Here is an 11715-nt window from a genome sequence, read left to right as displayed (position 1 = left end):
TGAATATATATGAAGTAGAATCCAATTCCCATACATTGATCATCTCGTAATTTTAACAGAATTGTACCTAAAAAAGAAACACAATTATTTTGGAAAATATCAACCTGCTTGCTTGAGAGGATCTACTTTACTTATATACGCAAGTATATCTCTTCATCGATTTTGAACACAACTGTGATGAAGAGATTCAACAGGCAAGGATCAGCCCCTCGACAGATTTCAGTATATAATGGAACACAGTTTGCCACTTCAATAACACCCATAGTTTACAAGGAAGAAACTACATAATAAGGAGTGATCAATAGGATTATAGGAATAAATTCAACAAGCTTTTCTTACTAAAAGGAAAGAAAAGCCAACTCCTGATTTACAAGTATTGCTAGCAAATTCATCTGCCTCATTGTTTTATATATGTTGCCAGCACCACTAGTCAATCAATCCATCTCCCCTCACAATCACCACAGCCTGTCTTATTCTTCATCTTTGTTGCTGGCACCACGCACCACCAAATTTATCCAGCTATATAACTCTTTCCTTCTCCTTTCTCATCTTTCCACCTGTCACAAACCAAACAGCTGTTAGAGCAATATATCCAAGTTTTCAGGAGCAGTGGAAGAAGAGACTTCAAATACAGCAGATATACATAGTAATATAGTAAACGAACCCACCTTAGTGCTTTAAGAAATGTTATCACAGTGAGGATTTTATCTAACAAAAGAGGATGCAAAACAGTGCTACCTTTCCAAGCACCTAATCCACCACTTTGGTCAGAAGGACCACAATGATTATCACAAAACGAAGCTGCAAATTCTGGATACCGAGATTTGTTGTCACCTTAACCTGCTATACCAAATTTCAAGTTAATTCACTTCAGCACCCTACTCGGGCTAGAACCTGCACTTGATAACATGAAGCCATAGATAGGAAGCACCAGGAGCAGAAATTCCAGTTCTCTTCTAAGTAATTAAGCTTATGCTTGAACTCCAGATACTGCTTGCTTCAAGATTTCGACAGATTTCTCAGAGATTACATCATCTTGGCCTTCATTGATTAAGTCACTTAAACAGGAGTCAGGAACCCATCCAAATCTAATCATATTCTCCAAAGCCTTCGCTGCATTGTCCATATCTCCCATTTTGCAAAAACCACGGATTAGAGTTCTACATGTAGAAAGATTTAGAATAAGTCCTTGCCCTCCCAGTTCATCAAGTAACTTTAACACTTCAAAAAAATTTTCCTTTTTGCATAGGGCATCTATCAGTGCATCATGTACATCACTATTCAAGATCACACCCTTGACCAATATATCATCCACAAACTTTAAAGTTTTCACCAAGTTACCTTCTTTGCAGTAAGCATCACCCATCATGCCATATGTTATTTCATCGGGCTCAATCCCCCTTGCCACCATCTCCTCAAAAAGCGCAAACATCTTATTTAAGCTCCCTATGCTGTTGTAACCATGTAAAAGTGAAGTGTAAGTTATAATATTTGGCATGAGATTCTTTTTTTGCATTTCCAGATAGAGCCGCTCAGCTTCCTTCACTATTCCTGCCTTGCAATGGGAATCAATCAGAATTGTGTAGGTCACATGATCCGGGGTCACATGCTTATCAACCATGTCTTCAAACAATTGGATAGCTTCCACCAATTTTTTGGACTTGCAGAAGCCATCAATCAAAGCATTGAAAGAAGACGTGGAAGCAAAGCCCTTCTGCCCCATCTCACGAAACAAGGACAGGGCCTTCTCCAAGTTTCCTGCTTTGCAGCACCCATCGACAAGGGCACAATAGATGAAACAATCAGGCGGAACCCCCTTTGATGGCATCCCTTCCATTAATCGAAATGCCTCAGATAAATTTCCAGATTTGCAGTATCCATCTATAATTGTAGCATAGGTCACACCATTAGGAGCCAAACCCTTTTCTGAGATTCCATCAAACAGTTCCCTAGCTCTCTCCATGTCACCCGACTTGCAAAGTCCGTTGATCAAGGTATTATAAGTGACAATGTTTGGAGTAATGCCTTTCTGGCACATCTCTTCACGGAGTTGAAAAGCTCTCCCTAAATCACCTTTCTTACAGAAGCCAGAAATGAGAGAGTTGTAAGTGAAAGCATCAGCCGCCAGACCCTTGTCAATAAGTTCAGATAAAACCTCCATTGCTTCCTGAACTTTTCCATTCCTAGAGAGACCATGGATGAGGACACTATAAGTTTGGACATCCGGGATGACACCTCGTCCAAGCATACATCTAAACGCTGAGAAGGCTCCGGTTATGTTACCCTCTTTACAGTGCCCATCAATCAGGGCAGTATAGACTACACTATTTGGCGCAATACCACAACCTAGCATTTCTCTGAAATACCTATCTGCTAATTGCATATTCCCCACTTTACCATATCCATCAATGAAAGCCCCATAGGTGTATGCATTAGGCTTCAATCCACTCTCAATCATTTCAACTAAGAAAGTCTTTGCATCTTCCATCTTTTTGACCTTGCAGAGACCAATTATAAGAGAATTATAGCAAAAGACATCAGGCAGAACCCCCTTCTCCTTCATTCCTTTTACTATCCTTATTGCCTCGTCAAATCTGCTTTCTTGGACATGACCTTTAATTAGAGTTGAGTATAGAACAGCATTTGGCAGGATACCCCCAGCAATCATTTGCTCCCAAACACTATTAGCCCTTTGCAGATCTCCAGAACGGCAAAGACCATTTATTATCACACCATAAGTGAACACTGTGGGTGCCAAGTTCCACTTCTTCATCTCAAGAACTAGCTCATAAGCCTTAACCATATTTTTCTGTTTGTAATAACCATCAATTAAAAGGTTATAAGTATGAGTATCAGGTTTTATCCCCATGGCAATCATCTCATTCAAGAGACCTATGGCCTTCTTCATCTCACCAACCTTACAGAACCCACTAACAAGCACCTTATATGTCACCAAAGTTAACTGTATTCCACGGGCAGCCATCTCATCCTTGATTCTCAACACCTCTTCTGCTTGACCTTGTTTCATGAACCCATCAACCAGAGCAGTATAGGTAAATAGGTCAGGATGTAAACCCATGGCAAACGTCTCTTCCAATATCAACTTCGCTTCTTCTGACCGCTTCTGTTTGCAAAACCCATCAACAAGTATAGAGTAAGTATATGTATCCGGGACCAACCCCTTCCCAGCCATGGACTTCTTCAGCTCAAGAGCTTCATCAACAGCCCCACTTTTGCACAATCCTCCAATCACCACATTGTAGGTAACCAAATTAGGACTACAACCCTTCTCCTCCATCTCAAAAAGCACTCTTCTAACCTCCTCAACATTCCCAACCTTAAAATGCGCATTAATCACAGCAGTATAAGTATAAACATCAGGACTTATCTTAGACTCTAACATCCCATCGTATACCTTCCAAAACAACTCCATCCTATTACACTTGACCAAGTCATTCAACAAAGAATTACAACACACCAAACTAGGAAAAAAGCCACCATTTTTAGCTTCCAAAAACACACTAGCAGCCTCATTCAACAACCCCATTTTCTTATAAGCATTAACCAAAATCTCGAAAACCACTAAATTAGACCCACCACATTCTGTATAGCACCTAACAATAGAGTCGATAATTTCCAACGGCGGCTTCCGGGTTCCCACCATCCGCTCTATGACGCCATTGGCAGGCGCGAAGAGACTCGAATTACACAAAGCAATAGCCAGAATCGAAAAAGAATTCAGATTCTGAGGAACACCCATTACAGAAGCGGACCAATCAAAGAAATGGAGGAGGCGTTTGGGGTCACTCACCCGGTTCTGGTAAAGAACGGACCGAACCACTTCTGGGTTCAGCTTCTTGGGCATGCCCGACGACTCCATGAGGTACTGCCAGTTGCTCTGCTTGAGAGCGGCCAAAATTTCTTTGACAGTGCCCTCCTCGCTTTGTTTTGAGGTCTGAGAGGAACAAAAGTTGAACGATTTAGGATGATGAACAACATGTCTTGTTGCTTTTGCTTTTGCGATAACATTTCGATTTCGGTGTGCAAATGTACGGAGATTTCTGAGTGAAATTAAACCCATTTTTTCTTTTCCGATCGGAGAAACACCGAGACAGACAATATGGTATATAACACCATAAGACTTTGTGCTTCGCTTCGCATATGTTTACCTGTCGTCAAGCTAAGCAGATGATGAAAAACTAAAAAGGGTAGTTTTTTTTTTTTTTTTTTTTTTTTTTTTTTTTTTTTTTTAAATGTGGTGTTGGGTAAGCAAGATAGAAATTAAGAGTATTATTATTCTTGATACACCACACTAAACATAAATATTTTATTATCTTCCAATCACATGTATCAATTAATATGATTTTTTTTTTTTGCAAAATAATAGAACTATAAGAAATTTCCATTTGTTATGAAAGTCATAATTTTGTTATTATATAGGATATAAACATATAATAGGAAAAGTAAACAAAAGAAAACCGATTAATTAATTTTAAAGAAAAACTTAAAAGTTGATTTTGAAAGTAAAGGATGGCAATATAAACCTTTTTTTTTTCCTGTTTGTTGCTTCAAGAAAATTAAGATTGGAATTAGTAGATTGTTTTTAAAGTAAAGTTACAGAGTTATTTCATCAAGTTTTGACCAATCAAAACATTTGGGCAAAAAATGATTTATTTTATTTTATTTTTTTAAGTCACCAATAGAAATAGAAAGAAAAGTGAGGTTGTAATCATCATTTTTAATGAAATAATATAAATTTAGTGAAATATAATAAATTAAGGAAACAAAGAATTTGAGATAATAAATATGATGTTACAAATTATTTTGTGAATGATAATAGAAAATTTAAAGGATATTAATTATGACGGATAATTTTGGACATTCCCGAGCTTGACACAAATCGACATAAAATTAGTGAGTTATGATTAAGAGGTCTGACCTATTTAATTAAACAAGTCGGATTAAGATTAACCTATATAGTCTCATACGCATACTTCGATATTCGACACACGACCTTTAAGACTGAAAATTTATAATTAACTTACATAATCTTATCCCACAACCGTATAATCTTTATACGAACCCATTCTTGTTTGTGAAGGCTAGAAGAAAAATGTGAGGGCATGCTTGTGTTTCCATTGAAGAAGGAGAAAAGACAGTATTCCTTGGGCCCAACCCAAGCCAAGAATATCAATGCCGTATAATAACCCAAAATTTTGAAGGGCCTCTCAACTTCTTAATGGGCTTCAGTGAACTGTCTCCGCACTTTCATTTTCATTTTCCCTCTCCTCCTCACTCTTCCCCCGCCACTCTCTCTCTCTCTCTCCACCCGACCTTCCGCCTCCGCACCACCAACCACTTTCGGCACCGAACGCCACCCGCGCATCACCATCGGCGACGCCCACCCACGGAAACAGCTCGAAATCCGTCGACGCCCAACGAACGTCACCCACGGCACCAGCTCAGAGGTTTGTTTTGTGCAATTGATTTGGCGTGTGGAATTTTTCATGGTTTTACTGTTTACCCATTTTCGAAATCAAAACGGACCCATGAAAAAATCAATTGTTGTTTATCTAAGAACGTGGTTTTTTTGTTTGATTTCGAAAATGGGTAAGAATTTTTGGGTGTTCTTTTTTGTTTTTCTGTGGGTAACCGATTATGGGTTTGGAGTGATGCTTGTTTATGCTTTGGGTTTTCGTTTTTTTGTTTGTGTGCTTTCAGCAAGAATCTCTCTCTCTCGCTCAACCCAGGAAGAAAAACACCCAAGCTCTCTCTCTCTCTCTCTCATCCCTAGCATAAATCTGGGTTCTCTCTTCTCTACTTTGAGTTAAGATTCACACTATAACACGGTTGAGCTGTAATTCTGGTTTGAGAGGAACACCATTGAAATTGTGGTTCCCTTTAACATTCCCATTGGTGTTTTAGCCGACACACTGTTGATTAAGGGATTGGGGGGTGGAGTGGGATTCCTTTTAATTTATGAGTTGTGGGGTTAATTATGAACGGGTGCTTAGTTTAACTCCTCGATTCTCTGGGTTGTAATATTTCGAGTTTGGGGGTTTGATTTCTTGAGTTACATTTCTGTGATTTCAGTAAAACTAACATGGGTTACACTTGATATGTTGAGTTGGTTTGTGTCAATTGCGCATTGGGCTTGCAGGTGGGCATTAGAGGATCTCATTTCAGCTAAATTAAATCAGAATTAATTTTTGTGAATTGTAAGCACCAATTCATAGGTGAAGATGAGTGCTTGTGTAAGGGGTTGGTTCGGGTAGCTTGAGATTTGTGCTGTTTATGGATGTTTCCAAAATTTCCCTCAAGGATTTCATGCATGCAGTAAATGGATTACTGTCTTGGTCTATAATTATTATGAGTTCTTAAGAAACCGGTGGTTGTTTAGGTAATTTAATAAATATGCTTCCATGGTTACTTATCAAAATAAATAAATATGCTTCCATGGCTAAGAAATTCTTCACATGAACAAAAGACATGCAGTGATAAGAGATTATGGAACATCAAAGTTACTGAAATTATTGTAGAGTTAAAAACTGGATAATCTTGCTATCACTGTAGAAAGTGGCGTCTATACATGATTCAGGAATTTACTCTAGTATCAGAGTGAGGTAGCAATATCTAACTTAATTTGGCCTGCATAGCAGTGCTAGAATGAAAAGATTGATAGAATTTTCTGTTGGTTGAAAATTGAGAGGATGCATTCCTTGTGTTGTATTTTTAGTCAAATTATTGACATTGAACAATCATATGCTTACTGGTGGGATTGTTAAAATCAGGATGGGTGTTGCAGTTGTTGGCTGATGGATATTATGGATGGTTTAAGTAATGAATTTAATGTGGTAATTGTACTAAGCCAGCTTTAATCATTTAGGGGTATGGATGTTATGAAGTATCACTGGGTCTTGTTTATGCTAGACCTTGGTGTAATTTCACTTTCAAGAAGAGGAGAGCTAAGTGCTATCCAGAAATGAAATTCTGGACAGCATAGCTACACATAATGATAATAATGTTCACGATACCCAAAATTTCATAGAAGTGAAGTCTTGGACAACCCGGCCTTCTCACGAAGTTCCAAAGGAACCCAGCTAGTGAACTTTTCTAAGAACAAGTTTATATGGTTGCTTGTAGGATTTAAAACGAGCGGGAAAGATACTTAGCTATCTACAACCAATGTAAGTAAACACCATAAACTCCCAATATGAATGATAAGAATTCATTTATAAATGACTTTTGTCACAATTGGGAGATCTTGACCCTTCTCTATGTAGTTGTAAATGCCATGTTTTATTTTAATACTTAATATTTGGTATATGCCATGATAATGATAACAATTCATATGAAGTGCACTTATCCATGAAATGAGAAAATGCACAAGAAAGATAAGGTGAAAGAAATGACATGTGCTCTAAGATGTTATAAAACTACCCCACGGTGCCATAAGAGATGCCTATGAGCAGTATGGGGCCACATGATATGATAGGTATGTGTTTCTGGTCGGTAGACTCGGTACCATGATGAGGCATATGGATAGCACGACACACCACTCTGAAGGACGGTTTCACGAAGGGCTGGGCTATCAGCCGGGTGGTCTTTTCCTAGGTCTACACCCCCAATGACGGTCTTTTGTTTGGTCATGATCCATCAATCAGGGAAGATCCCGCAACTCTCCTGTGGCTACAGGATTGAACTTATGATGGTCCTTCGGGACACGCTAACCTGTGCTGCTTAGGGTTTAAGAAATGCGAAAATGACCTAAGGGGTAATTGAGTCACAATGGGAGGTATGCCCATGAGAAACAGAAGAAAATTCCATATGATTAAAAACCCGAATTTTTATGTTATTATGCAACCTAGATTCATTTCATGCACAATTACCATTATTGGTGCAATTATTTATGTCATAGCCTATTATTAATTATGGTATGGAATTTTCTTAGCCTGTGTTCAATATATTACATTTCATTCTCTATATGATGTGTTTACCTGTTGAATTCTGAAACTCGCTTTTTCACTTGTAAACTCTATTTATAGATGTTGATACTCATGACTTTGCACAGCTTTAGTAGACACTGAATAGCGGGGGCTGAGGAGTGGATGACAGCAATCTTCTTAGAGCGGCATTAATCTTTTCTTAGTGCCCCGAGATTTTGTTATAGAAGATGCATTGCATTTGGATAACTGTAGACAATTTATAAATCAAGTGAGTGATTGTATAAAAGTTTAAATTTCCTGCTTTATTCTTTTGACCTGGGAATATTTATTTCAATATTTTACACTTTGATTCTTATCAAAATATTTTACACTTTGATCATGTATGTAGCTTTTTTAATTCTCCCAAATTGGGGGCGTGACACTACGCCTAGTTTCAGAGTTGGAGGAGCGAAGCCAACCATGTACAGGGGGTTTAGCCGAAGGCTGTTGGAGATCCGGAGACAGTCGCACACGCTGTCCAGCAACAGCCCAAGCGAAAGCTTGAGGAGGAAGATTGCGGAGTTAGAGAGGACAAGGAAGGCGAGGAAGAGCCCGGAGAAGGACCAGCTCTTTGTGGAAGTTCCCGAGTCCAAAGCCTACCTTGACACCGCCTCCATGCCCATGATTCTCACTGTCGTTGGCGTTGCCCTATTCGCTAAGCTCCTCTTTATGGTAATCTTCTTTCCCACAAGAACCCAAGCCCCCATTTCGCATTTCGTTTCGCACCAATTGAAAAGATTTGATCTTTGTTTTCAACAGGGTTGCATGTTAGCATAACTTGTGTCTGATTTAAGTACCAAACTAGATGTTACTCTTATCTCTTCTTGCTGTCGTTTGGACAGGCAGTTAGTCTATGAAAGTTGTTAATTATATTAAATCTTTGTTTAATTATGTGCCCACATCAGGTATTAGTATCTTTGTTGTCAAGGTTTCATGTTAGGCATATCTTAATATTTGATTAAATACGCAAGTAGATGTTACTGTTTATCTTTTGTTGTGTTTTAGATTGGAAAGTGGTTTGTGTGATTGAATCTTATCTGGGTGGCAGTACGATGAGTCAAAGTCGCAAGAAATGATTGAGCGGAAAATACAGAATGCGCCTGCGGGGCAAGGTACAGTTAGGATGCTGACTCGTGAGGAATGGGAAGAAATTCGAGAAGTGAGGCCCCGGACTCCCTTTGAATCCAAGCTTGCCCGACCAAATGCACAAATTCGAAGCGAAGAACCATTGCGCTTGGTGAGGCGCTTGCTACTTGTTAATCTACTTACTCTTTTTGGCAATATGTCCGTGCACAAATTCTTCTTCTTCATAGTCTGGCTTTTAAATTCACGTCCTTTTTGCTTGGTTATTGTTTACATATCATCATTCAAGTAAGTGATGAGTCATATTAAAAGTTTAAATTTCTTAGTTTTTATATGATCCATTGGTTATGGAGATTCTATATGACTATGGTTGTGTGCCATCCAATGCAGTGCTTTATGTAGTCTCTAAACACGGACATGTCAATACATCTCCTACAAAGTCGTAAATAATGCTATATTTCGAGCAATGACTTGATTGTTACATGAATGTTGATATTTGGATTGCAATGATTATGTATAAGAAACACACTATCAGTGGATGAAGAAATTGGTTTGGTAATTTTAATTTGTGCTTTATATAAGGAATTGTGAACTTTTCACGTCATTACCAAAATGGGTTTATAAATGTACCCTGTGTTTTCTCTCCTAGCCCATAAAAGCCATAGCTTAAAGTTAGAATGCTCTATAGTGATCATTTTGATTTTATCATATTTACAACACAGCTGCTGAACTGTTTAACATCCACATCATGATGTTGTGACCAGTATGGTGTAGGCCAACACTTACAAAAAAGAGAAGTATGGTTGAGATAGACACCTCTAACTTTTGGATAGTGGAAAACCCCGACTGTATGTCTCTTACTTACCAACATAAGACGTTTTACATTGATATTTTACTGCTTTGACTGCATATTGTTTCTTCTTTTTCTTTGGATCTTCTTGCTTTTCGATTTCTGGGTCGACAGAATCAATACCATATAAGGAAGCCCCTAGCATTAAGAAGCAACAAATTATGTTTACTCATGAAGCTTTATCCGCCTGGTATATGTGGGTGTCATGCCACGTGAACTGTTGTTGTGTGGTTTCCATGTGAGAGATGTAGGATTCTGCATGATCACTCAAATTTAGACCATTTATGAGGGTTATTTCCTGAAAGGATGCATACAAAATAATTCTCCATGCCTTTAATGAAGTTTCACTGTCCTTGTGCTTGTACTGAGTCATATTATCTATTTAGTTTTCATGAAGAAAAGATATGTTTTCGCCTTATCATAGTGACACGAACATGATTATGCTTATGTTTGATGTCTGTTTACTTGTTTTCTGCAGGAGGATTTGAAGGATTGGACAATTGATGTGCTAACAGATGCACTCACTAGAGCTGAAGAAACTGTTAGACAGAGTTCCAAGTGACTTAAAATATCAGCCTGAGGTACATAATGATAGAAGCGGAAGATGGGAAATGGGTTGCCATGGCATCAAATTAGTTACCATCCATCTCTGATGGCATCTGTGACGAACCAAATGTTGCAATCACATGTCACATCTTAGGAATTTTTTTTTTCCTCCAGATAAATCATGAAATGGCTGTAAAATCTTTGGACTTTGTATATTCATATATCATTGGCCTCCTTCAGCCATCAAGTTTTACTTTGTTTAGCAGATATGAATCATAGTAGCATAAAATACTACACTTTCCGCAGATGCTAGTTATATCATATATGGCTGGCTTGCCTTCCACTTGATGTCTGGTAGGATGATGATTGATAGAAGCAGATTGGGCACCATTTTCTTCCATAAATAAGCTGATTTAGGAGTGGAATTTCGAATGCAAACCATGTTTTTCTTTCTTAATTCATATTTCTATTTCAACATTTGTATGCACAATACGATGTCAATTTTGGTAACATATTTCGAAAAATTCTACAAAGATCTTCCAATCACAATAACATCAGCTAAGCCCCATCTAGAAATGTTTTATTTTTTGTGCAAGAATTGTATCATGATTTCAATGAATAGAGCATCCATCAAGGAGAAAGTCAGGCTGTTGGACAGTGAGCTGCTAGAAGGCATTGATCACCCTCTTGCAATCCGGGCAATTCGTATCACATTCATGTAGAATAATATCTTCACGATAGCTACCCCAAGAAAAATCATAATAGGCTATAAAGTACCCAATCTCTCCGCCCACCTAAAAAAGGGCCCAAACCATAATGTGTTGGTAGGATTTCTAAGTAACTTATAACGGAGAAGTTATAGAAGCACCACTCTCCTCCATTACAAAGGCAATTGACATTCAATTGACGGAGAAGTTATGGAAGCACCACTCTCCTCCATTACAAAGACAGTTGACATTCAATTGAAGGACAACACGTGGTAGCTAGGGTCATATCCCGAGCCTTTTTCTGGCAAGGAATTGAATGAGAGAATTTTTAAGATTTAGGCATCATAAGTATCTCATGTCGGTTCACCCCAACTAGCATTCGGCGTTTAAACCAATTTTCTTAGTGATTGCAGTCCCCTCGACATGGAGATTTGAACTTGATCACATAGTAATAGTATCTACTATGACAAGTTCAATGGCCCACATAGACATGTTTAAAATGCTGATAAAATAGATGCTATATATTGTTCTGATGGGTGTAAAG

At 38.3% G+C, this 11715-nt stretch overlaps 2 protein-coding genes across 8 annotated transcripts; one reads left to right on the top strand and one right to left on the bottom strand.

Moving 5' to 3' along the window:
• Window positions 1–227: 227 nt before the first annotated feature.
• LOC132176264 (Pentatricopeptide repeat (PPR) superfamily protein) lies at window positions 228–3805 on the bottom strand. 3 transcript variants are annotated; one of them, XM_059588419.1, is made up of 2 exons: window positions 669–3805; window positions 228–557 (listed from the first exon to the last, which is right to left on the bottom strand). In XM_059588419.1, the coding sequence occupies exon 1, from the start codon at window positions 3758–3760 to the stop codon at window positions 971–973; it is 2790 nt and encodes a 929-aa protein (XP_059444402.1). In that variant the 5' UTR covers window positions 3761–3805; the 3' UTR covers window positions 228–557; window positions 669–970. The 3 variants fall into 3 exon arrangements, with proteins under 3 accessions (XP_059444402.1, XP_059444403.1, XP_059444405.1); XM_059588420.1 differs by having other exon boundaries at window positions 739–3805; XM_059588422.2 differs by lacking the exon at window positions 228–557 and having other exon boundaries at window positions 1068–1160; window positions 1342–3805.
• Window positions 3806–5285: 1480 nt separating this feature from the next.
• Window positions 5286–10917, top strand: LOC132175831 (cytoplasmic dynein 2 light intermediate chain). Of its 5 annotated transcripts, none has more exons than XM_059587897.2 (5): window positions 5286–5468; window positions 8072–8214; window positions 8384–8657; window positions 9034–9222; window positions 10397–10917. In XM_059587897.2, the coding sequence occupies exons 3-5, from the start codon at window positions 8406–8408 to the stop codon at window positions 10478–10480; spliced, it is 525 nt and encodes a 174-aa protein (XP_059443880.2). In that variant the 5' UTR covers window positions 5286–5468; window positions 8072–8214; window positions 8384–8405; the 3' UTR covers window positions 10481–10917. The 5 variants fall into 5 exon arrangements, with proteins under 5 accessions (XP_059443880.2, XP_059443877.2, XP_059443876.2 ...); XM_059587894.2 differs by having other exon boundaries at window positions 8378–8657; XM_059587893.2 differs by having other exon boundaries at window positions 8335–8657.
• The last annotated feature ends 798 nt before the right edge of the window (window positions 10918–11715 follow it).

This window comes from Corylus avellana, chromosome 3 (genome assembly GCF_965113065.1).
Source record: "Corylus avellana chromosome 3, dhCorAvel1.hap1.2, whole genome shotgun sequence".
NCBI lineage: Eukaryota > Viridiplantae > Streptophyta > Magnoliopsida > Fagales > Betulaceae > Corylus > Corylus avellana.
Note: the sequence above shows the minus strand (reverse complement) of the source record. Positions and strands in the feature narration are given on the sequence as shown.